Source organism: Leptodactylus fuscus, chromosome 6, assembly GCF_031893055.1.
Source record: "Leptodactylus fuscus isolate aLepFus1 chromosome 6, aLepFus1.hap2, whole genome shotgun sequence".
Lineage (NCBI taxonomy): Eukaryota > Metazoa > Chordata > Amphibia > Anura > Leptodactylidae > Leptodactylus > Leptodactylus fuscus.
In genome coordinates, this window is record NC_134270.1 from 42,173,696 (window position 1) to 42,201,663 (window position 27,968).

General features: G+C 40.8%; 1 protein-coding gene across 11 annotated transcripts in view; it reads right to left on the reverse strand.

The window, feature by feature from the left end:
- The window catches only part of KCNAB2 (potassium voltage-gated channel subfamily A regulatory beta subunit 2), a 126,567-nt gene that overhangs the window by 24,723 nt on the left and 73,876 nt on the right, over positions 1-27,968 (reverse strand). For 9 of the 11 annotated variants that reach the window (XM_075279806.1, XM_075279804.1, XM_075279805.1 and 6 more), the window contains 2 exons: positions 11,943-11,986; positions 8,880-8,917 (listed from right to left, as the gene is read on the reverse strand). In XM_075279806.1, the coding sequence (XP_075135907.1) occupies positions 8,880-8,917; positions 11,943-11,986 (82 nt within the window). Of the gene's footprint in view, positions 1-8,879; positions 8,918-11,942; positions 11,987-22,548; positions 23,067-27,968 lie in introns of those variants that run through there. The other 2 variants (XM_075279798.1, XM_075279797.1) reach the window with 1 other exon arrangement.

Sequence of the window (27,968 nt, forward strand, 5' to 3'; positions counted from 1 at the left end):
GCTGTAGGTGAATTGTGATGTCAATCAAGTCAGAAAGGGCTCTTCAGGAGAGTTGTCCCATCTCTGTGTTTTACCATCTCAGGGTTTCACTGACTCTCCCCGTCTCCTCTCCCCTCCAGTTCTTGGTTTCAGTGACAAGTTAGGTGGGTGGGCTTAGCCTGTGTGGTCTATAGTTCAGGCCATCATCATACTTTGACATGAGCAATGTGCTTATTCTAAATTGCACAGATATCTGAGTATATACATACAGATATATATATATATATATATATATATATATATATATATATACATATACATATACACACACAGAGATAACAGAGGCCGCTGATCAGCACTGTTATAGCCCCTATCAGGTGTAATGACCTCAGAGCACCTTGCAGAGACAATAAGAGAGTATACAGTGGCGGCCAAAAAAACTGCACCATTTCACAAAATGTAATGATTGTAGCAAAAATAGTATTATTTTCAGTGATACATTTGAGTGTTGCATCAGACAATAATTGCAAGGTATTGCATCATCCTTTTCTATATACAGCATGGTGGAAGGGAAAAGTTACTCATAAGTGTCTCTATTACTTGAAGTGCATGGATGGCGCATTACGTCCAGTTGACAGAGAAAAAAAAAGTGTAGCTTTTGCTCTGTCCCAGGAAGGGTTGTCCGTACGTGCTGTTGCTGCTAAACTAAGCTGTCACCACTCAACCATGGCTTGGTTACTGAAATTAAAGCGGGAAACAGGTGAATTGAAGCAAAAAGCAGGATCCGGTTGAAAAAGAGTTACTACCCCATCTCAAGACCGATCTTTGAAGAGATTGTGTCTTCGTAATCATCATGCTAGTGCTTTGGACCTAAAAGTTGAGTTTCAGAATGCGTCTGCTGATGAAATAAGTGCACAAACTATCTGAAGACGTCTAACAGAATGTGGTGTTCGCGCCTATCTACCCAAAAAGAAGCCACTGTTGACCAAAGAAATGAGGAAATGCTTGGACTAAGAGACATGTTTCTTGGAGAAAAGAACAGTGGGACAACGTCATCTTTTCTGATAAATCAAAATTCAATCTCCATGGATCAGATGGGAAACGGTATGTGAGAAGACGAAAATTGGAGGCCTACCAACCAGAATGTATTGTACTAACTGTAAAGTTTCCAGTAGGCCAAATGATCTGAGGATGCATAACAAGCAAAGGAGTAGGCCGAATGACGTTTATCACACCAAAACACTACTGTGACATCTTAGAGACATCTCTGAAACCGATTATCACTGATCACTACTCAGACAACCAAAACTGCATATTCCAACATGACTCCGCACCTTGCTATACAGCAAAGTCAGTGAGTAGTTCTCATGAGATTTATTCATATGTTTATTTCCTATTGTTATTACAACATTTTGTTAACATTTTCTCTTTATCCACTCGCTTCAGGTCCAAGAATTCCTCAAAACGAGCAACAGCCAAGTGTTGGAATGACCTGGCAACAGTCCTGATATCAATCCTATTGAACATTGCTGGCATATCATGGGTTGTAAAATTGTTGCAAAGATGCCAAAGAGTAAACCTGAACCCCAAGAAGTCATTAATAGAGTGTGGCATCATGAAATTGACCAGCAATATATTCAGAACCGGATTTATTCCATGCCAGACAGATGCAAAGCAGTAATTGCCGTTAAAGGAAGATCAACAAAATATTAAGCACCAAAATATGTTTATATATAGACAAGAGATTCTGAAATACTGTCAAATGGGACATTCTCTCCATCATGTTTAAAAGAAGTGTCTTTGTTGCTCATAGCAACCGATCATAGCACAGATTTCATTTTTTATTTTGCCCTTGAAAAACGAAAAATTGCATTGTGACAGGTGACTATGGGCAACAAAGACTGTTTATAAATCTGCCACAAAGAGTTGGAAACCCCAAGGCCACAAACTCAGCTGTACCAGGTAACCGCAGCAGTATAGATAAGACAATATAATGGATAAAACACTTCAGTTACAAGATAAAATAAGATTCTGGACATAGAAATCCCCTTTTAAAAGTGAGGTTGTTTTTTTTGTTTGTTTTTTTTTAAACAATAATACAGAAACACAAAACTGTTAGGGAGCGTTCACACTACCGTCAGTGTCCGACAGGTAGTGTCCGCTCAAAATCTGGCACGGACATTAGGAGCGGACACTAGCTGTGTCTGTGACACTTGTCATTCATTTAAATGGCGATCGGGTGCGTTCTTTTGCACTCCGTGCCCTTCCTTCACTGTCCGCTTGTAAAGATGTCCGACTTTTCAAGCAGACAAAAACCCAACATGTAGGTTTTTCTGTCCGCTTGAAAAGTCGGACACCTTTACATGCGGACAGGGAAGGAAGGGCACGGAGTGCAAAAGAACGCACCCGATCGCCATTTAAGTGAATGACGTGTCACAGACACAGCTAGTATCCGCTCCTAATGTCCGTGCCAGATTTTGAACGGACACTAGGAGCGGACACTACCTGTCGGACACTGACGGTAGTGTGAACGCCCCCTTACAGTGACAAGTTGACAAACAGAGTATTTACAAATTGTGACAATTTAGGAGGGTAACATGACAGGTTGTCTTTGAACAGTGTGGCAACCATAAAGAGAGTGGGGCACATGAACTAAAACGGTCTACAGTACAAAGTCACCCTACAGAGTCTTAGGCCTGGTTCACATCTGCATACGGGGAGTTCACTTGGGGACCCTCCGAACAGAAACCTATCTGCATAAAATACGGCTCCCTTAGGAAACTGGTTGACGCCATAGGCTATAATGGAATCAGTGTGGTTTCCATTTGGTTTCCACACGAAAAATGCAGAGAGCAGTGCTGCTTGCAGGACATTTCTCTCTGCATATCACATGTGGATAGGGGAACGGAACGGCCCGAACACAGATGTGAACTGGGCTTTAAACGGCACAAGATTTTCCAAAGTGTAATGAGGTTTGAAAATCTGGCTTTTTAAAAAAATTTTTTTAAAACACAGTCTATTCCAACATAAACCACTTATGCTTTGTTCACACCTGCGCCCCTGTCCAGAGTTTGTCATTCATTCTGCCGGGTTTCAGTTCTCAGCCCCGGTGAAACTGGGGACGGAAACCCGGTGGCCAGTTTTAAAATCCATTCACTTGAATGGGTTTGTAAAGGTCACCACTGGTGTCCGCCTGTGGGGAAACCGTTGTTTTTTTTTTTTTTTTTAGCTGGACACAGAGTTGGACATGCAGGACTTTGTGTCCTGTGGACAGGCCACAGGCGGACATGTTTACAGACTCATTAAAGTGAATGGGTTTTAAAGCTGACCACCGGGTTTCTGTCCCTTGTCCAGTTTCACCAGGGCTGAGGACGGAAACCCAGCAGAATGCACCCACCGATTACAAGTGTGAACGGCCTCTTATGAGTTGTCGAAGTTTTTGACAAAATTTTGGCACGCAAATTTGGCACAAGATGAAACTTTGGCCTAATTTACGGCTCACAACATAGGTCATGGACAAACCCTTTAATGAATAACCAGTTAAAACCAACCCCCTCAGTGTCTATTATAAAACTATGTGGCTTCCTCTAGCACCAGTTGAAACAGCAACTTCTGCCTCTAGGTTTACAAGTGTGAGTTTCTATCCTTCGGGTCCACATGGGAACTGAAAGATGGAAACCCTGTCCGCATAAAAAGTGATTATATGCAGCAACTCCCCTAAGGGGTCCGCCCAGTTTCTGATTATTTTCTAATGAAGCCGGCGGAGAGATAAGTCCTCCTTGCAAGACTTACCTGACAATGTTATGCCAAATCAGTGTAAGAGTGTGTGAACACTAGTGTGAACCTAGCGTTACTGAGCTGCAATGGTAAAATTCTGGAAACTTGTATTTAGGGGTAGGGGAACCAAAGAGAATATGGTGTAAAGTTTTATGATTGAGCATAAAAACAGAATTTTAGTCACCTAGTGATGATGGATGGTATAAAGTAGTGTGTGAGCAATGGATTATGGGAGTGTAGTTGACAAAGTCAACTAAACTGTGTCCAAGGGCAACCTGAAAACAATCATGACAGCAGCTTTGTATGTGAATGGAGGAGTAAACAATGTGGACAAAAATCAAATATAGTACAAAAACAGATAGCAAAGGCAGCAAATCATTGTATGGCGTAATACAATAGAATAGAATCAAATTACACCAGAAATAGATGGACATGTGCTGAGAAATAGGAAGATTATCACTATTAATGTGGAGTCTGTCTGTGGTGCTATCACCATTACACTGTGCACAGACCTCACACAATGCTAACAGATGTAATGCGATAAAATTATCACCGGCTATTAATCTGAACCCCTTTCTCCTAGTAATACGATCTGCTTTGTAAAATGAACTGACTCCACAGAATATACAATCGCTCTGGATGATTGATCTACATGTTTGTTATTGGGATTACATTTTGTCCTAGTTGAGTAATCCAGTTGTCACAGAATTAAATGTTACTGTAATCTTACAGACTCATCCCTTATTTTGTGGTGGACGGCGTATTAAAACACACAGACATTCACCAAAAACAGAAAACAAGCAGTAAAGAAATAAAAAATCTATTAAAAATCTCTCTCTTCTTCGGTTCACATTTGCGTTCGGGCTATTCCGTTCCCCGCTCTGCATTTTTCATGCAGGAACAGAGCGGATCCCACATGGACTCCAATAGTCTATGGGGTCAGCGGGTTTCCTTAGGTGACTGCTTTTCTATGCAGATTAGGTTTCCTTGACTATATTGTTTACAGTCAAGCTCATAATTTTATTTTTGTATTGACACTTATCCCCAGATATTCCAGGAACAAAGTTAGAATAGGACTACAAGCTCAGTAAATGTGCAGAGGTGGACACATGCTCAGTCTGGTTTCTTACTCTGTTCCATCGACTATGCAGAAGGATCCTTGAGGTGGTGAGCCTGTGGCCTCTGCAGCATCTTCTCTACTTGTCAGGGGAGATGCTGAGGAAATGATAGAGGAGAGCGAGGCTGCTTTACTGCAACTGAACTTGCTTAGCATCTCCTCTGACAAGCAGAGAAACAAATTAGCAACATCTCTTCTGCCATATCCAAACATGAAGCTTGGAGAACACAAGTCGAGACACAAGGAAGCATCTCAGCTGTTGCCCAAGGTAAGTGGAAGGGAAGTCCGGTGTATTGAAATGCCTACCGTGTAATTGTGAGAGACCGCTCCATGTAGGAGGCCATGAGTCTGGGAAAAAACTCACGACAGGACCTATTTCTGTTTTACGGCCCGGCTTCACTGCTGAAAATGAATAGATCATTTGGATATCATCCATATGCTATCCAACAGACTTTATGATGCACACGTGTGCAGCCTAGGTTATACCAGAGGGAGTGCTGAAAAGTGCAGGTTGAAAAATTCTAGGTTAATATTTACTTTAGTATTGTTGCTTAAAGGGGATGTTCAGTTTCAGTAAATAAATATTATGGCTTATATACGGAAAAGTTATACAGTTTTCCAATATACTTTCTATATCATTTAGTTTTCTAGATCTCTGCTTGTTGTCATTGTATACTTCCAGTGGATAAAAATCAGTCTATGGTCATGTGATATACAGTCCATGGTCATGTGATGGACACACAGGTGCACGAGCTGCGTACCTGTGTGTCCATCACATGACCATGGATTGTATATCACATGACCATAGACTGTATATCACATGACCATGGACTGTATATCACATGACCATAGACTGTATATCACATGACCATGGACTGTATATCACATGACCATGGACTGTATATCACATGACCATTGACTGTATATCACATGACCATGGACTGTATATCACATGACCATGGACTGTATATCACATGACCATGGACTGATTTTTATCCACTGGAAGTAAACAATGACAACAAGCTGAGATCTAGATAACTAATGGATATAGAAAGTATATTGTAAAACTACATAACTTTCTAAGATTTATTTGCCGAAACTGGACAACCCTTCTGATGTGTATTACCGTATATAGCAAGTTGCATTTACGCTGTGATGGGCTTTTAGGATTGTGTTGTAGGTTTCCATAGTGAAAAAGTTTACTGATAGCCGAAATACAGTTTCATTGACAGACATCATTGGAGTTTACTGATTGACTACAGTACTATTAAAAGAGGTTTTCCCCACTAAAGATGCGGGATAGGGATTAGGCGTCTGATTTCAGTGGTCTTCCATAAAAATGCAAGTGTCTGCACTTTGATCTGCAGCTGTGGATCTGCAATTGCGGCTCAAAAGAGTGGTTGTGTAAAGGAGGCCTAAGAACCACTATAGCATCCCCAAGAGTTATAACTCGAAATTATCTGACAAGTCTGCTGGAAAGATAGAAAAATAATAATAATAATGATAATAATAATAATAATAATCTCGCTCCACAATATCTATCTATCTATCTATCTATCTATCTATCTATCTATCACACACATATACATCTACTTTGAAGTCCAGAAGTCTGGGAAATCTGGGTGCAGCAGGTTTTTCCCAGATAATGAGATTTAGAATATTCTCATGCGGGTCTAGACACAGAAATGTAACTGAAAATTCAAGCTCCTCATCCACATAGTATTCAAGCTGTACTAGTAAACCTGTCAACATACCCAACAAACGAAAAAAAACCCAAATCCTATAAAGTCTGTCACATAGTTTGATGTACAGAACTGCACAGCTTAATAAATGTAGGCCTGTGGGTTTCAAGGGAATCCTGCCAGCTGTCTCTGCTGCAGAGCAAGCAAATCCTTCCATTGTGAGCCTCGCTAGAAACAAAACGATCAGCACAATGGCCCATAAATAATTAAAGTGAAGAGTCTCTGCCAAGTATACTGTGCTACGTGTGACAGTAGAGAGGCAGGTGAATGCGGGTGTACTGCACCTCCGATATTGGCACTCGTGTCACAGCCTCGACAGTCCACAAATATCAGATTCCAGTTGTTTTCAGTGGGGACCAGTAATATGTATTGTGGGTATCATATCCGACTGCAGGGTCAGAAACCTTATGTGAAACTGCAATTTCCAGCGTGCTATACTCAAGTGTGAGCAAGCGTGCATGGTGGGAGCCATAGTCTCACCAACAGATGAAGTTCCAAAGGTTGCTGATCCCTGACCTACTGGATGTCATTGGTGAGGAGCCAAAACATCAGCCATGTAACACCTGTAACTCCTTCACACAGACATAACATATGGCAAAACCTACGCTGACCTCCTTCCTAACTATCTGCAGTTCAGTTGTTTCAGCCACGTCATCCCCATAGAGACTGCTAGTAGTACTACAAAGACTGGTGAGACTGCCAATATAAAAGGATTTGTGGTGAGACCGTGCTGGGGGGCCGGGCCAATGCCCTACCACATTATCAATAACCCCAAAAAACTGGCATGAACGATAAGAAAAGTTACAGAAGCTGTGAAATGGCAGAGATTTTCTACTTCACTTCCTGTGCACAGGGTACAAGGACAGGCCTTCATAACTTGCCCCCCAATGGGCAGAAACTTACGTGTAAGCGCTGCTGGTGTGAACTGAAGGCAGGTAGTAGAAACAACAGCTTAGGGGGGTGTTCACACTTGCGCCCAGTGTCTGCCCTGTGCCATTCCGACGCGTTTCTGTCTTCAGCCTCAAGAAACTGGACAGGGGACAGAAACCCAGCGGAATGCTTTAAATCCATTCTTTTGAATGGGTTTTTTAGGCTAAGCTCACAAGGAGTATTTTGGACTAGAATTTGACGCGAAAGCCACCTCAGGTTCCAGTCCAAAATACGGGGTAGCCGCAACAGGATGCCAGTGCAATACACCGGCATCCAGTCGCTGCACTGAGATCCGAATTAGGCCCAAATGAATGGGCCTAGTTGGGAGGGTCTTCATGCGGATTTGCGAGGTGCAATCCGCCTGAAGAATGGGCATGTTCATTCTTTTTTCCGGGAGCCGGAACAAAGGGCCCCCAGAAAAAAAACCTAACCGGCTCCCATTGATTTCAATATCAGCCGTCTTTTTGGTCAGGATTTTGAGGCGGATATGGCCTCAAAATCCTGAACAAAATACCCCATGTGAACTCACCCAAAGGGTCCATTCACATGGAGGAAAATGCTGAGGAATTTGAGCGCTAAAACAAAGCATCCCATTGACTTCAATGGGTTCCTTTTTCTGCTAGCAGAACTGAAATTCCCATTGAAGTCAATGGGAGGCCTTTTTTTCAGTGCTGAAATTCCACACCAAATTCCTCCGAGTGAATGGCCCCTAAAGGTGACCACCGGCGGCTTCTCTGCAGGGAACCTGTTTTTTTTTTTTTCGGCCGGACACAGTCCGACATGTCCAACTTTGTGTTTGGCCCAAAAAAAAACTGGTTTCTCCGGACACCGGCGGTCACCTTTACAAACCTATTCAAATGAATAGGTTTTAAAGCAGACCACCAGGTTTCCAGTTTCTCAGGGCTGAGGACAGAAACCCAGCGGAATGTAAAAGGCGGACACCGGGTGCAAGTGTGAACGCCCTCTTAGCTAGAAATCAGTAAGGAGCGTGTGCGTGTATCACATGATACCAGATACATAGCCACGTACACACAGAGTATACATACAGATAATACATATATAAGATGTTAAATAATTGAAACAAAATAGTTGACAAAAAAAACAAAACACCTCAACTAGTAAAGCCATTAATATAAGTGATGCCCGTGTTGACAACTATGGCCTAGCATAGATATCCCTGTCAAACACAGTTAAAAATAAGTGAGCTTGATGAAAAGCCAACAGATGTCCTCAAAACGGCCCCTTGAAGGGCCACTCAGTCTGGTCACCACAATTACTTCTCTTAACAACCGTTACACGTGGGTCAAACGTTATTTATACACCAAGTACCTTACCTCGTCCGTGATCTGACCTCCAAACGTCACCCATGTTCCTGTAAAAGACACATAAGCTATAACATAAAGAATACTGTATGCTTCGGGTGAATCCTTGGCATGTCGCACACACCAAGGTCAATACTAAGACTTCAGTAAGCAAGACAACATCTAATACCAAGCGGAAGATTTACTGTAGAAATGTCCGATGTGCCTTTCATCTGAATGAGGCTTACAGAAAAGCATACACAACAACATTCAGGTGAACGGATCAGATTTCCAGCTGCAATCATGGCAAGTGATTTTTACTGCAATTTTTAGAGTTCCTAGGGATCTTGAACGCCAGGGGGTCTGATCACTAATGCAATACTTTGCAAAATAGTACTATACAGGCTGTATAGAGCAATCGGTACAGCCAAAATGGCGGAACTGCGGGTACAGATTGTGAGTATTTTCATATAATTTAGCAGAGACCTGGCAGCTATGGCAGCCTCTTAGCTCCTCCTTCTCTACTCCTTGTTGTCAATGTAACAGCTTGTTTAAATGGAGCAGGGAGGAAAGGGAAGGGGGACGATGGTTTGTAGGATTCTCCTGCTAATGGATTTGTTGCCTCATTCTGTGTACTAGCAGCCTCTTATCTACAAACATAGTATTAAAAAAACAGTTTGGAATAGAGTGTAAAGTGCAATAATAATAATAATGATAACACTATATATATATATATATATATATATATATATATATATATATATATATAAAAATATATTAACCCCCTCCCGCCGATGGCACTTTTTGACTTCCTGACCACGCTCGATTTTTCAAAACTGACATGTGACACTTTATGTGGCAATAACTTTGGAATGCTTTAACTTACCAAAGTGATTTTGAGATTGTTTTTTCGTAACACATTGTATTTCATGTTAATAGTAAATTTTGGTTGATATGTTTTGTGTTTAATTATGAAAAAATAGGAAATTTGGTGGAAATTTTGAAAAATATGCATTTTATAATGTTTGAAATGATGTGCATTGCATACAGATAGTCAGACCGCCAAAATGATATCATAAATCTCATGTCCCATATCTCTGCTTTGTCGACATCAAAGACCCCTTAAATAAGCCAAAACAACATATACCTAGAATTTGCACATTCACAAGGGGTTAAAGGAGAAAACGCATCCCACAATTTGTTATGCAAGTTCTCCCGACTACCATAGTACCCCACTTGTGGGTGTAAACGAATATATGGCCGCACAGCGAGACGCAGAAGGGAAAGAGCGCCAAGGAGCTTTTAGAGGGCAGATCTGGCTGTGATCAGTTTCAGGAACCATGTCGCATTTACAAAGCCCTTGAGGTGTCTAAACAGTGGAAACCTCTAGAAAGTGACCCCGTTTTGAAAACCGCACCCCTCAAAGAATTTATCAAGTGATGTAGTAGCATTAGTAACCCAGAAGTGAATATGTAAGCTGTGCGGAGTAAATTGTGTACACCAAATCCCATTCTATTTTCCCACTAGCTCCTATGACATGGGCGGGGAAGAGGGGCATTCTGGGGGATCAGCGCTGGGGTATTATCTCTCATAAGCTCTAAATATGGGGGGTCCCCTGAAAACGCTCGCACAGCTTATACATTTCCTTCTGGTCGCAGCCACTTATGTCCTAATGATTTGGCGATTTTTGGGTTTTTTGTCTTCACATTGTACAAGGTAGATTTTTATTTTTATTTTCTGGCAATGTGGCCATATGAGGGCTTGGTGTTTGCGGTATTAGATGTACTTTCAATGCCACCATTTTGGGGCCTGTAACTTATTGACTACATTTTATTAACTCTTTCTGGGTGTGATGTAAAAGGAAACATCAATTCTAGCATTGCTTTTTAGCATTTTTTTTTTCCCGCGCAGCGTACAGCATAAGTAACATGTTATCTTTATTCTGCGGGTCGGTACAGTTACGGCGATATCTCATTTATATTATTATTTTAATGCGTTGCTATTTGTGCAGAATAAAATTCAATGTAGGGGGAAAAAAAAATCAATTATTTTTGAATCGCCATCTTCTGAAAGGCATAACATTTTTACTTTTCGGTAGACAGAGCTGGTTGAGGGCTTACTTTTTGTGGGATGACCTCTGCTTTTTATTGGTACCATTTTGGTTTTCATCTGACCATTTGATTATTTTTTATTGAACATTTTGTAAGGCAAAGGTGGTGAATAATCATTATTTTTTGCGGTTTTCTAAGGTTTTTTTTTTTTTTTATGATGTTTGCCATTCGGGTTAAATAATGTTTTAATTTTATTGTTCAGGTTATTACTGATGCGGTGATACCAAATATGTAATGTTTTTTTTCTACTTTTCTTTATTTTACATAATAAAACATTTTATGTGGGGAAAATGGGATTTTTGGGGCTTTATTTATTTCGAATTTATTTTAAACTTATTTAAACTTTTTTATTTTTACTTTTTTATAACTTTTTTTTCTGTCCCCACGGGGGATTGAAGCAGTGATCTGCAAATCTCTGCTTAACTAGATGTACTCTGCAATACACGTGTATTGCAGAGTACAGGAAGCTCTCAGCCCCGTGCACATGCACGGGGCTGACAGCTTCCATTTTGGCAGGATCAACCAGGTATGTGGAGGACAGACCCAGGGTCACTGATCAGACCCCGGGCTGCCCATTACCAACACCGGCACCCCCGAAACCGTTGCGGGGGGTGCCGATCAATATCAAAACCCCTGAGATGTCGGCGGTCATGCTTGACCGCCGACATCTCAGGGGTTAACATCTGTGATTGGACCCGGTTCCGACCGCGGGTGTTACAGGGTATTGTCAGGTTCTGTGTGCGCACCATGCAGCCGCCATAATACTACGGCGGTTTGCGGGAAGTCCTTCCCAGCAGCGTCATACTATTACTGCGCATGTTAAATAACAAACCATCATTTAATAGACATTTTTGTTTTGTCACTTGGGTCTCATGGCATGTTGTGCCTTAGTTCTCTTCTTAATAGAATCTCTTTACAATACACAAGGCAATAAAAAGACAAACACACACCAGCATAAATCAGAGAATTTTTTCTTCTTATTTACCTAAGCCTAGGCAGGAGACCCGAAGGCCGGATTTTCCAAGATTCCTGAAAAACAATATAAGAATGCGTTACAATGGAAACATCAGAAATACTCAATGAATTAACAGTGACGTCACTGAGCCTCAATGCAAAGGGAAGCAGATATAACATGTTAGTCCGGTGGGGAGGGGCAGGAGCAACTGTGCATTTGGTCCCCTTACCATAAATTGCAGAGAAGCCAAAGCAGATCGCTCCATGCCCTGTATAGTGGGCCAGGAGAGGTATCTAAGGCACACATCATTGATGTCAATAATAATTGAGCTGTGCGGGGAGTGGCCCCTCACCTTTTAGCAACTTATAACCAATCCTAAGGACCTTGAAAAAAAAAAAAAAAAAAAAAAACAATCTTAGTCATAATATGTCCAATATCATGACCACAAATCCCAAACCCTACAGCAGGTCTAATGGCCCAGCCTAACCAGATCCCAAACCCCAGTGATGCTGCGAGTTCAGGTGATTAAACTCTTGGTCACCATGATGACATTTCCATATGTAATACAGACTGTATGATACGGATCTAGTAGTATTGTAACGGAGCTGTGAGTGTGAGTCTGAATTCACCTGGAGCTCATCTTTTCATGTACCAGTTAAATTAAAAGTTAAACCCTCTTTAATTACTATGGGTAACGGTAACTTTTTTCCCATTGCGACAATTTGCTACACAAATAGTTTTCTCTGTTTCCCTATACAGTAGGTTCGGTTACTCCGTGAGGCTGCATTTACGGTCCATAGTACGACCTATATATTGGCCAACATTTTTGAGCACACATTTTAGCCAAATTCCTGCAGTGCAGTGGAACAAAATCACCAAAGTATAAGCTCTCTGCATACACTGGGCTAGCGAGAAACAGTGGCAGATTTCTGCTCTGAAGCCAGCAGAATAGTGAATGCAGCTCAGGAGTACAATATAGACTGCAACTCAGGATCTCAGTGAAACAAGTAATATAAAGACTGTAATCCGGCAGCAGAACAATATGTGCAGATAACAGGTTAAAATGCAGACTACAACAAAGGATCAGTATGTACACAGTGACTGCACCAGCCGAATAGCGAGTTCAGCTCTGAAGTATAATACAGGATACAACTCAGGATCAGTATATGATAAGTGCACACAAAATAGTGAGTGCAGCTCTGGAGCATAATACAGGATATAACTCAGGATCAGTATGGGATAAGTGCACACAGAATAGTGAGCGCAGCTCTGGAATATAATACAGGATATAACTCATGATCAGTATGGGATAAGTGCACACAGAATAGTGAGCGCAGCTCTGGAATATAATACAGGATATAACTCAGGATCAGTATGGGATAAGTGCACACAGAATAGTGAGCGCAGCTCTGGAATATAATACAGGATATAACTCAGGATCAGTATGGGATAAGTGCACACAGAATAGTGAGTGCAGCTCTGGAGTATAATACAGGATGTAACTCAGGATCAGTACAGGATAAGTAATGTAATGTATGTACACAGTGACTGCACCAGCTGAATAGTGAGTACAGCTCTGGAGTATAATACAGGATGTAACTCAGGATCAGTATGGGATAGGTGCACACAATAGTGAGTGCAGCTCTGAAGTATGATACAGGATATAACTCAGGATCAGTACAGGATAAGTAATGTAATGTATGTACACAGTGACTGCACCAGCTGAATAGTGAGTACAGCTCTGGAGTATAATACAGGATGTAACTCAGGATCAGTATAGGATAAGAGCACACAGAATAGTGAGTGCAGCTCTGGAGTATGATACAGGATATAACTCAGGATCAGTATGGGATAAGTATACACAGAGTAGTGAGTGCAGCTTTGGTGTAGAACGCCGACTATACAGCTTAGGATCAGAGCTGAATGAGTAAAATGCATTTAGGAAAAAGGATCAACATTTTATTTAGATTTTCCCTTTATATATTATGGCCCTACAACACGGCAATACATAAAGAACAATCCATATACAATCTAGTAATAATGCACAATCGTATACAGCAAAACAACTTCTTTCCCAGACATCAGCTGTATGGAGGACTAATTCGACGACTAAGGAATTCACACATAGCAGCGGTACAGGGAGAGCGAGTTTTGCCATAACAGATGCTCGCTGTTATGTCCATCACAGTATTAGACTGAATCATCAGATTACGCTGTCCAATCCCCTTTTTCTGCAAAGCTGCCAGAGGTTGAATGAGAGGCAAAGCTTGTTCCTTTGCTCTGACCATGTTGTGCAGAGAGTTTAATTATGTCCTTCAGGCATAAAACACGAGCAGATGTGAAGGGGTCTTCTTAGTTCTCGCTCTCAGACTTCTGCGCTAGAAATTCTGCTGCGTTTCCAATATGCAGCTTCAAATGTGCACTCGCAACACTTCTATAGAGGAGAAGAAATATATAGCCCAAATAACAAAAAGGACTACTCAGCGGGGTTGTATACATGGACCACAATATATATATTTGTTAAACGAGTCCTATGAGGCTACAATTGCAGGTTTCCCCCCAAATAACACTGCTTTCGGCCATGGGCTGTTCTGGTATTGCAGCTCAGCCCTATATAAAATTGATGGAGTCCAGCTACAATTCTAGAATAAAGTTGTAATCTCATACAATTCCTTAAAGGGTTACTCTAATACAGTCCTATGAAAAAGTTTGGGCACCCCTATTAATCTTAATCATTTTTAGTTCTAAATATTTTGGTGTTTATAACAGCCATTTCAGTTTGATATATCTAATAACTGATGGACACAGTAATATTTCAGGATTGAAATGAGGTTTATTGTACTAACAGAAAATGTGCAATATGCATTAAACCAAAATTTGACCGGTGCAAAAGTATGGGCACCTCAACAGAAAAGTGACATTAATATTTAGTAGATCCTCCTTTTGCAAAGATAACAGCCTCTAGTCGCTTCCTGTACCTTTTAATCAGTTCCTGGATCCTGGATAAAGGTATTTTGGACAAACAATTCAAGTTCAGTTAAGTTAGATGGTCGCCGAGCATGGACAGCCCGCTTCAAATCATCCCACAGATGTTCAATGATATTCAGGTCTGGGGACTGGGATGGCCATTCCAGAACATTGTAATTGTTCCTCTGCATGAATGCCTGAGGATTTGGAGCAGTGTTTTGGATCATTGTCTTGCTGAAATATCCATCCCCGGCGTAACTTCAACTTCGTCACTGATTCTTGAACATTATTCTCAAGAATCTGCTGATACTGAGTGGAATCCATGCGACCCTCAACTTTAACAAGATTCCCGATGCCGGCATTGGCCACACAGCCCCAAAGCATGATGGAACCTCCACCAAATTTTACAGTGGGTAGCATGTGTTTTTCTTGGAATGCTGTTTCTTTTTGGACGCCATGCATAACGCCTTTTTTTATAACCAAACAACTCAATTTTTGTTTCCAAAATGAAGCTGCCTTGTCCAAATGTGCTTTTTCATACCTCAGGCAACTCTATTTGTGGCGTACGTGCAGAAACGGCTTCTTTCTCATCACTCTCCCATACAGCTTCTCCTTGTGCAAAGTGCGCTGTATAGTTGACCGATGCACAGTGACACCATCTGCAGCAAGATGATGCTGCAGCTCTTTGGAGGTGGTCTGTGGATTGTCCTTGACTGTTCTCACCATTCTTCTTCTCTGCCTTTCTGATATTTTTCTTGGCCTGCCACTTCTGGGCTTAACAAGAACTGTCCCTGTGGTCTTCCATTTCCTTACTATGTTCCTCACAGTGGAAACTGACAGGTTAAATCTCTGAGACAACTTTTTGTATCCTTCCCCTGAACAACTATGTTGAACAATCTTTGTTTTCAGATCATTTGAGAGTTGTTTTGAGTAGCCCATGATGCCACTCTTCAGAGGAGATTCAAATAGGAGATCAACTTGCAATTGGCCACCTTAAATACCTTTTCTTATGATTGGATACATCTGGCTATGAAGTTCAAAGCTCACTGAGGTTACAAAACCAATTTTGTGCTTCAGTAAGTCAGTAAAAAGTAGTTAGGGGAATTCAAATCAATAAAATGATAAGGGTGCCCATACTTTTGCACCGGTCAAATTTTGGTTTAATGCATATTGCACATTTTCTGTTAGTACAATAAACCTCATTTCAATCCTGAAATATTACTGTGTCCATCAGTTATTAGATATATCAAACTGAAATGGCTGTTGCAAACACCAAAATATTTAGAACAAAAAATGATTAAGATTAATAGGGGTGCCCAAACTTTTTCATAGGACTGTAGTTACATGTTAGACTTGATCAGGATTTTTTCCTGTTTTTTTTTTTTTATCCCAGATTTTTTTTTAAAAAAACAACATTTGAAGCGCACGCAAGAGACTAGAGTAGTGGAGGCTTTTTTTTAAAAAAAAATTTCTTCATTTGTTAAAGGGGTTTTCCCATGAAAGACATTTAGGACTTATCCACAGGATATGCTACAAATGTCTGATAGATGTGGATCCCACCTCCGAAACCTGCACCTACACTATCTCTGAAATGAACCTCCCCTTCCTCGGTGCAACACTACTTAGCCTTGTCCTTACGAAGGCCTGGTTCACATCTGTGTTAGGGTTTCTATTTGGGGACCCCTGAACATAAACCTATACGCATTAAAAAGCGGTTACCTAAAGGAAACCTGCGGACCCCATAGACTATAATGGGGTCTATGTGGTTTCCACATAAAACAAGAGGAGAGAAAAGTGCTGCTTGCAGGACTTCTCTCTGCATGTTTCGTGCAGAAACCACACGGACCCCATTATAAACTATGGGGTCCGCAGGTTTCCTTTAGGTAACCGCTTTTTAGTTCATATAGGTTTCTGTTCGGAGGGTCCCCGAATAGAAACCTGAACACAGATGTCATTAGTGTCTTTCGTGGGAACCCACTTGTAAGGCTAGGGTCACATCTAAGTTTGGAGATTCCATCCCCCATTCCGCTTGCATGCAGGACTTTTCACTATGCATTATTCGGGCGGACTCAATTATAGTCTATTGTCCTGTCCAGATATCACTGCAATACAGTGGCGGACAAAAAAACTGCACCATTTCACAAAATGTAATGATTGTAGCGAAAATGATTTCTTGTCTTTTTCCATTTCTATCCTCTTCTCTCCTGGATGACGAGTATTTGGCAATTTTGTACATTATGTCATGTGACAATTCAGTCGCTTTCGTAGTAGGAGGTATACATATCATTCAATTTATACGCATCACATACATTTGACAAAATCCACTGGTGGTGCTTTTTTTTTTTTTGGACGCCACTGTATATAGAGAGTATACATGAATAATTCAGTATGAAGGGAATAATTCAAGCAAAGTTGTCAGATAATTTCTTCTGCAACTATCTGATAGCAGGATAGGATACAGACAAAAATGAGAGTTTAAACCTGACGGGACAGCTTGTCCCACCCACAAAGACAGACAGCTTCCCTGTATCAGTGTGTGACAAGTAGTCTGTCAATCATTGTTTGTGGGTGGGCTAATTGGGAGTCTCACTCTTCCTCCTAGGAGTCCTATCAGAATTTACTCTGCTTTTTACTTTTAACTACTAATGCAAATCATGCAACCCTATATATCACAGAGCTCAGCTTCTCTCCTCTATAATATAAACCTACGTATCACAGAGCTCAGCTTCTCTCCCTCTAGCCTATAACCCTATATATCACAGAGCTCAGCTTCTCTCCTTCTATCATATAACCCTATATATCACAGAGCTCAGCTTCTCTCCTCTATTATATAACCCTATATATCACAGAGCTCAGCTTCTCTCCTTCTATCATATAACCCTATATATCACACAGCTCAGCTTCTCTCCTTCTATCATATAACCCTATATATCACAGAGCTCAGCTTCTCTCCTCTATTATATAACCCTATATATCACAGAGCTCAGCTTCTCTCCTTCTATCATATAACCCTATATATCACACAGCTCAGCTTCTCTCCTTCTATCATATAACCCTATATATCACACAGCTCAGCTTCTCTCTATCATATAATCCTATATATCACAGAGCTCAGCTTCTCTCCTCTACTATATAACCCTATATATCACACAGCTCAGCTTCTCTCTATCATATATACCTATATATCACAGAGCTCAGCTTCTCTCCTCTACTATATAACCCTATATATCACACAGCTCAGCTTCTCTCCTTCTATCATATAACCCTATATATCACACAGCTCAGCTTCTCTCCTCTACTATATAACCCTATATATCACACAGCTCAGCTTCTCTCTATCATATAATCCTATATATCACAGAGCTCAGCTTCTCTCCTCTACTATATAACCCTATATATCACACAGCTCAGCTTCTCTCCTTCTATCATATAACCCTATATATCACACAGCTCAGCTTCTCTCCTCTACTATATAACCCTATATATCACACAGCTCAGCTTCTCTCTATCATATAATCCTATATATCACAGAGCTCAGCTTCTCTCTATCATATAACCCTATATATCACAGAGCTCAGCTTCTCTCTCTATCATATAACCCTATATATCACAGAGCCCAACTTCTCTCTTCTCTATCATATAACCCTATATATCACAGAGCTCAGCTTCTCTCCTCTATTATATAACCCTATATATCACACAACTCAGCTTCTCTCCTTCTATCATATAACCCTATATATCACAGAGCTCAGCTTCTCTCCTCTATCATATATACCTATATATCACAGAGCTCAGCTTCTCTCCTCTATTATATAACCCTATATATCACACAGCTCAGCTTCTCTCCCTCTAGCCTATAACCCTATATATCACAGAGCTCAGCTTCTCTCCTTCTATCATATAACCCTATATATCACAGAGCTCAGCTTCTCTCCTCTATTATATAACCCTATATATCACAGAGCTCAGCTTCTCTCCTTCTATCATATAACCCTATATATCACAGAGCTCAGCTTCTCTCCTCTATCATATAACCCTATATATCACAGAGCTCAGCTTCTCTCCTCTATCATATATACCTATATATCACAGAGCTCAGCTTCTCTCCTCTACTATATAACCCTATATATCACACAGCTCAGCTTCTCTCCTTCTATCATATAATCCTATATATCACAGAGCTCAGCTTCTCTCTATCATATAACCCTATATATCACAGAGCTCAGCTTCTCTCTCTATCATATAACCCTATATATCACAGAGCCCAACTTCTCTCTTCTCTATCATATAACCCTATATATCACAGAGCTCAGCTTCTCTCCTCTATTATATAACCCTATATATCACACAACTCAGCTTCTCTCCTTCTATCATATAACCCTATATATCACTGAGCTCAGCTTCTCTCCTTCTATCATATAACCCTATATATCACAGAGCTCAGCTTCTCTCCTCTATCATATAACCCTATATATCACAGAGCTCAGCTTCTCTCCTCTATTATATAACCCTATATATCACACAGCTCAGCTTCTCTCCTCTATCATATATACCTATATATCACAGAGCTCAGCTTCTCTCCTCTATCATATATACCTATATATCACAGAGCTCAGCTTCTCTCCTCTATCATATAACCCTATATATCACACAGCTCAGCTTCTCTCCTTCTATCATATAACCCTATATATCACAGAGCTCAGCTTCTCTCCTCTATCATATAACCCTATATATCACAGAGCTCAGCTTCTCTCCATCTATCATATAACCCTATATATCACTGAGCTCAGCTTCTCTCCTCTATCATATAACCCTATATATCACAGAGCTCAGCTTCTCTCCTTCTATCATATAACCCTATATATCACAGAGCTCAGCTTCTCTCCTTCTACAATACAGTTCAGCAGAAACAAACCTGACTGAATTACAAATTAAAGAGAATCTTGGGTTCTAAGCCCTAGTGATAAAAAAAACCTAGGAAGGTTGTAAATAAAAGTGATTATATTAACCATATCTGGGATTCATTATTGTTTATTTTCTAACTAGGCCTGTGTTTTATTCACAGTGCAGAAGTTTAGAAGTTCACGGAGTTCCGACTGGCTACGTAACAAGGAAGCATTGTCAGAGGGTGTTCTGATACAGAGGAGCTCTGTGTATAACGGCAGTGACTATTACCACTGCAGGAGCGTAATTACGTATAGCGTAATTTGTGTAAACAGACGACCCGCCGGGTCCCAACCAAGCATACGTCATCCCAGAAATAGGGAAACAAATTAAAAATTTCATATTCTATATACTTTTAGACTAAGAGAGACTCATTGAATCAAACAGTAAAGTTCTACCCCATCTTATCTTATCTTTTTTTTTTTTTTTTTTTACTAAATTATTTGTAAGTTTGCTGTACCTTGGGTTGCCAGAAAGCTTTCCTACACTACCTGACAATAGAGCCACTATCTCCTATAATACAATGTAACCACATAGAGTGACAGTCAGGAAAACAACATAACCTTGTATCAGCTCCTATAGGCAATCAACTTTATACTGGTAGAGACCTAACTGTCAGGACACTCGCAGATCAGCCAATTCACCAAGATCACAGCTCCCAACATTGCTTACATGCTGCGCAGTCAGATACCCAGCGACCAGGTGACTGCACTATGGCGACTTTACTACATTGCATAGTGGCTTTGCTTGGTTGCTTTCATCTGAATGGGACCAAGCTGCAAATTGGCCATGTGCTTACCAGAGCTGAACAGATGATCTATGGGGATGCCAGCAGTCAGACCCCTGCCCATCTAAGATTGCTTATCTAGCCTAACAATATTAATCCTGGAAAAGCCCTTTAAGGAACTGGATCATTTTTTCTTATAACACTGCACCCACCATGCCATTCTACAGGTATTCCTTCTAGTTTAAAAAAAAACATAAGATAAATTGGCAAGTGGGTGTCACAATTCAGTTTGTCAAATGGGTGTGTCTAACACTAAGCGAGGGTTACCTGGTAACACTAAGCAAGCAACCTAGTGACCCCCCCCCACACACACACACACACACACACACACACGCACGCACACTTATTCATACATTTCTAGGAGGTATAACACAGTAGAGAGATAATGAATTGCTATTAATTGTTATAATTATTATTACTATTAATATTAGTAATAATAATACTAATGTCCCAGAATATATTATCCAGTTATATTACTGAGAATAGAATTACTAATTATTAATTACTGTAACAGTCAGGTCCTCTTTAAAGGGAGTGTCATCAGAACCCACCACAACAACCTACCTATGTAAACATACACCCCCCCCCCCACACACACACACTTTCCCATGTGAATCGGGACCTCTGTTACCGAGATATCATGATATTTGTTAATATGAATGTGAGCCCTTAAGAGCACAGATGGCATAGAGGTACTTGTCAAAGCCCTCATTGCTCCAAAGAGTCTATTAGTAAATTGACAAAAAAAGTGATATCGCCGCAACAAAGGCCCCGATTCACAAAGAGAACCCACCACTTGATTCAGGTGACCCTAAACTATTTATCTGCAGGGTTGGGTTGGTCTGCTGGGGTCTGGTGTCAGATTCCATTAACGTGAAGCTCCTGAGCCCCAGAATATAATCTGTAACAGGGCCCTTACCTACCACATAATTCTGGTGTCCTATTATGTGCAGGTAAGACCATTGGGCTACTCCATGCACCAAGGACCAGGTGTGACTGTAACCTCACTATCCCATACAGTGCACACAACATGCACTAAAACGGTACTAGAGCAGAAATGCAACATTTGCAATCCTTATATATATATATAATGTCTGGCATCATTTAAGTAATTCTGCTGCATTGCCATACGTGTGAGCATACCCTAGCCTGCCTTATTCGCATACCAAAGCAAAGTTTACTGTACTCCAGCACACGCAAAGTCAAATATATAAGGTTTCCTTGCTGAACCTTATGGGATCTGGAAGTAGGATTAGAGATGTAGCAGTGCTGGATTTGTCACTTAACCCTGCATGTGAGTTATCATAGCTCACAGCTTAGGTGTAGCACTACAGAAAACCAAACCTTATTGAAGTGAAATGGTGAATTCAGGACTGCTACATCTCTCAAAGTTGGCTCTGCATTATATCCTAAATTTAGCAGTGCTAAAAATGATAGACATCGATAAAAAGATTAAGCTCATTGTAAAATATTAAGCTCTTCCATCTATATATAGTGAATGGGTTGAGTCTTGCTCGGAAATATCCAAGAGTCTATTGCATTGCGTTCCAATTATTCTCTGCAATGCAATATACTGTATTTTATGTAAACACGGGCTATTTAAAGACAGAACAGGACGCTTACAGCCCAGCAGCATGACTGTAGGGCAAGCCATGAGCTCCAAACTACATACTATGGAACGTACTCCTAGAATGATGTAGCAGAGCCGAAACTGTCAGATGCATCAGGCCTACAGCCTACTAATGGTGGTCCCATTGATCGTAATGAATAGTTCTATAAAAGGAAAAACTTCTACATTAACTCAGATTAATTATAATGTGCCATCCATCTAGAGTTGAGTGACAAATTCAGCTCTGCTACATCTGTAAACATAGGAATGAACATAATGAATGGACAGAGATTAAGCAAATACAATCCACCCCCCACCCCAACCCATACCTATACTTCATTCCAGGCTGACGCAAGCTGGATTCACTAGGGGTTGGAACATTTTGCACTGACAGATGTCCTAGGCTCCGAGCGACCATAGCCACAGTTCGGAATCTTGACCTGGCTCCAAGGCTCGGGCTACTGACATTTTGCCGGTTCAGTCTATCGTCCGCGCTCCGACTTTTTAAACTGTGCTCCGAACAAGCAAATGAAACCTGCATGGTGTCCTTCCTTCCTGCAGATCTCCAATATGCTCAGCACCTTTCGGAGAGAGGTTACTCCACAATGGTCTTTTGCCGCCGTCTGGTCGGTGTCTCTACAAAAAAATAAGCCTAAAACATACAAAATCCTTTTATTTTTTTCTCTTTTTTCTATTTGCGGAAGGCAACTGCAGGGTTAACCGCGAGGATACGGATATTATAAAGCATTATCTGATCTTTGGAAAAAGCACGGAGCTCCTTTAATCTCCTTCAAAACCAATCTCTCAGGGGAATATAGAAACTACAGCATACTGGTCCCATATTTACGTGGCTGTAGAGCCAAAAAAATAGAATAAAAAACCACCATGAAAAAACAAAAAACAGCTTCAAACCTAAAAGAGCGAATGCGACATGTCGTGATATTACCAAAAAAAAAGAAATATTTTTAGGGAAGTTCCAAAAAAACCGCTGTAAAGGAGATGTGGTGAAGTCCTGGAGTTGGGTACGGCCGATAGAAATCCCCCAAGAAGGCACGTAAGAGGCTCTGTGCAGGAGATACAAGGGTCTTGTGCATGCTGCTGAGATCTTAGTCTTCGATGTTCCTTCTTCGACAGCCAAGTCGACCTCTGGAGTCCGGAGCTCACAGCTCCTCTAGTGATACTGGGAGCTTCACATGCCTCTTTAAGTCAATTAGGTATCCAGTCAAGTGTACTGAATGCCCCCATCAGTTCATTATTAAGTAAAGGGGAATACACGGTGCCTTCTCCTCTAGCGGAGGATTCATGTAGGGCAAGTATTGTTGCGGTTGGCAGATAAACACTATTTACCTGCTGTGTCACTGAAATGTATACAGTTCCTTGTACCTTCACGGTGTTACACACCAGTGCCCAGAATAAAAGGGGCAGATACCAAACTCAGGTCAATTTGTTCCTCAGCGAGTACCTGATCTGCAAATATGACATCCGCGCAATGGTTAAAATTTGGTAACCCGATCTATAGGCTGTTGTATTTATATCAGCCTGGATCTCTGCCAAGACCATGGATTTGTCTGTGAGCTGTTGAATGCGAGCGGCTCTTGTTATTAAACATGCTATATTCTATGTATAATACAGGGGTTATAGCACATTTTGGCCACTCCCACTGTGTGTGACTACTTATAACATTATCGTAAACAACTAGTAAAATTTGTAGGATCAGTGGAACTTATGGGAAGAGTCATTTTCAAGTTTACACTGCAAAATTGTAGCGTTACATGTCCTTGTAGTATTTACTACTATTACGTAAAATTAGAATACCCCTTTAATTATTGACAATAAATCTATATCGCCATATGGTAAACCGAGCTGGAATCAATTTTGGTTGGAAAACAGTCACTAATAAGATTATTTATAATATACAACACCTTTTCTGAAACTCCTCTTAAAAACGTACTCATTGCATCCGTAATCTCCGATAGGTCATATTGACTTTGTATAAGTTTTGATTTGGTGGGAGCCAAAGAGAGACAGCATTAAGGCTAAGGCCCCACGGGCTGTAAACGCAGTGGTAAAGCGCTGCGGGAAGAACCGCTGTGTGATCGCATTGCGGTTCTTTCCGCAGCGTTTTGAACATAAAGTTCACAGAGTTTTCCTCTGTGGACTTTCTCTTAACATTATATCCACGGGAAAGCTGCCGGCATTTCCGTAGATATAATTGACATGCTGCGATTTGCAAAGCCGCAACGTGTCCGCACTGTGTTTTTTCCGCAAAGTGGGCATGGGATTCGCATGAATCCCATCCCCTTTGCTTGCACTGTAAAACGCTGCGATTTTCCCCGCAGCGTTTCCGCCGTGGGCAAATTGTGGCGTTTACGTTCCTTGGGTCCCCGGCCTAAAGGGGTTTTCTGGGCAAAAAAAAAAAAAAAAAAAAAAAATTATATATATATATATATATATATATATATATATATATATATATATATATATATATTTTAAAAAAGTTGGTTAGTGCTATCAATGGGTTAAACATTGCACCCGAATACCTTTAACAGTGATTTCTGGCTTTCTCCGGGAGCTCCTGGTATCCACTGCATTTGTTTACATGGGTAGCCTCTTGCGTCTTAACTTACAAGTACCATGATGCATTGCAGTTCGCTTAGATCCCCCCTCTCACTTTCTCGGACTAGTACCTATCTAGCTAGGTAACCAACTCAGTTCCCTACCCTTCCTCCCCACAGCATCATACTTACCAGTCTTCTCATCCTGTGATGACTGAGGTGTTGCTGATCCCTCTTCCGCCCACACTGGTGGCCTCCTGTTTCCAGAAACGGAACTGGGGTGGTCACATGACTGCCCAGGCATATGGGTGAATATACATTCTTTTTAAAGGAGTATATTAGAAGTTAGGCGAGGGGAGGGGATTTAGCTTAAGGGTTAATTTATCCCAGACAACCCCTTTCATCCAAAGGCTACTAGCCCGTCGTTTCAATGACTGGTAGCAGGATCTCAGCACCTAGACCCACCAATGGTTTATTTAAAAAAAAAACAAAAAAAACAAAAAAAAAAAAAACCACACTTATGATTTGTATTTACTTTCTTAAAATATACCTCAGAAAAAGTTAAAAGAAATAAAGTAAGCAAGTCCCACCACACACTACTCTATGGTATGAGGAAAGTTGCTTTGAATCTAATGCTGAGTTTACATCTGCGCTCAGTGACCGTTCCCATTCCGCATGCAGGACTTCTCTGCATTTTTCGGACAAAACCTAGTGGAACCCATTATAGTCTATGGGATCCCAGAGGTTTTACGGGCGAGTACTTTTTAAACAGATTGGGTTTCCATTTTCCGGGTTCCCAAGCGGACCCCAAGAGCGGAAACCCCAACGCAGATGTGAACCTAGCATAAATGGAGTGTAAAAATCAAGAAACGTAAAATCAGTGTCTGCTAAGGATTTACAGGTCCATCACATTTGAAGTCAATCTCATCATTGGAAAGTTTTGTTTAGAAGAAGGATTTCCCTTTAAGCATAGTCCAGCCCGCCATAATCTCCCTTCTCTGTAGGTGTGCCTATAATAAAAGACATGACAAATATTGACACACCTACTAAACTAAAGCATGTACTGTACATTAAGTAAAATCACTGATGTCTGAACTGCTACAAAGTCAATACTAAGCGGAATCAAATAATGGTCTGCAGATCTGCAGACCATCTCACCCCAACCATCGTCATTCAAATCTATACCAAAAATCTATGCAGGATAATAATAGAAAGGAGATCTATTATTCATAGAAGACTATCAACCAGATTAACCCCACAAATGTTCATGAGGCCAGCGCTGGATGCAACAAATATTTTGTTATCTTTTAGGTTGTCACAGAAAGGTCAGTGGTGGCGGAGATAATTATCCCGTCTGCCATTTATAGCCACTGTGTGTTACAGATACCACCTGCCACCATGTAACCCTGCTGGTGCACAAGTGATCCCCTCCAAATATACCAGCACCAAGAAAATAAGGGACACTAGTAAATATAGAAAATACAGCGGAGCGTAATCAATTTTAAAACCTGCAGAGGAAAATACTGGTGAATATGTAGGGACAAAAAATATATTTATGGACAGGAATGGGAGATAGATGTAAGATGGCTGGATAGACAAATAAGAAGAATATACATGGATATTGTGAGAGTGCTGGAGTACAGATATATCAGCCCCAGGTTTCTGCCATATGTGTGGTCCAGGGCAGATCAGCTTAGGTATAGATTTTGGGCTCATTACTGGGCCAGAAAAAGGCTGCAGATCCTCCATTGCAGTGCAGTTCCATGAGGTGAAAGGAGGTATATGGTTCTGTCTTGTAACCCTGAGTCTGGGGAGACAATATTGCACTTGTTTTGTTCGTGTGGCTGGAAGTAAGCCACATGTATAGTTAGGTTATCAGTTCTGTTGCGTTAGTTGCTCAGACGTTTTTTTTTTTGCCTGACGTTAAGGCTGTATTTTGTTTTACTCATTTTGTGCCTTTCGTCAAGGTTTATTTTCCTGTTTTTTTGTCTAAATAAACCAGTTTTCTGCATATTTTGTGTCCCAGTCTTGACTGAGTCCGCACCACTGCTTCTACCAAGCTAACTTCCCCACAATATATAAGAAGTTATAAGGGGAATGTACCAAGGCACTTGCATCAGCTCACACCATTTTTTGCACAAACTGTACCGTTTCTATTTCTCTCACCACAGTTTAAATCCTGACCATAACTTGGACGCATTTCCAAGATTGTACCTGGTCAGGAGACCCAGTGTACCTGCATCATAGTGGTCTATGATGCTAGGAGCACCTGCTATGCTTCTACCTGACCATATATGCCCATGTGCGGGAGGCCTAAAAGTGATTGTGAGATTTCTGTCAAAAATTAAATTATATTCCGCAAAAGTTACAGCTCGTAGGTGGCAAAAATGTAAATTTTGTGACTCACGGACAGTCCTAGAGATGCAACTCTTACTCCAGTGCACTTCAGATTAAGAGGCCTACAAGACTATATAAATTTCCCTCATAAGTTTAATAGGTGCAAAAGAAAAACAAAACAACCCCCCCACCCCCCAAAAAAAATAAAAATAAAAACAAATCAAAAAAACATATGACATAGATAACAGATAGATGGATAGACACAATGAGTAAGATGAAGTAGAAGTTAGATAATCTTAAAATCTATTAGGCATTAATATATCCATTACTGGGCACGCTTTTACTTTTGAGGTCAGTTCACACTGAGTTTTTCAGTAAGGACTTTGACACTGAATCCGCTTCATAATCAGCCGCCAAAAAAAGCTTCCCAACTCTATTTGGAGGCTTTTTTGAGGTGGATTCAGCGTCATATCAGCGCCAAAAAACTCAGTGTGCACTGACTCTTAGGGTCCATTCACACGGAGAAAAATGGGGAGGAATTTGGTGTGGAATTTCAGCGCTAAAAAAAGCCTCCCATTGACTTCAATGGGTTCCTTTTTCTGCAAGAAAAGGAACCCATTGAAGTCAAAGAGGGGGACACTTTTTCAGCGCTGAAATTCCATACCAAATTCTTCTGTGTCAATGGACCCTTAGAGATTGGTAAAAGCAGACTAATCTGTGTGTGCAAGACAATAAGAAATAAGTAGGAAGTACAGAAAAAAATACACCACGTAATAGCAGGTCCGCACTCCTTAGGCTTGGTAAAAATTAACTTTTAATCCGCCATTTTAAAATTACATAGGACAAACAAAAACGTG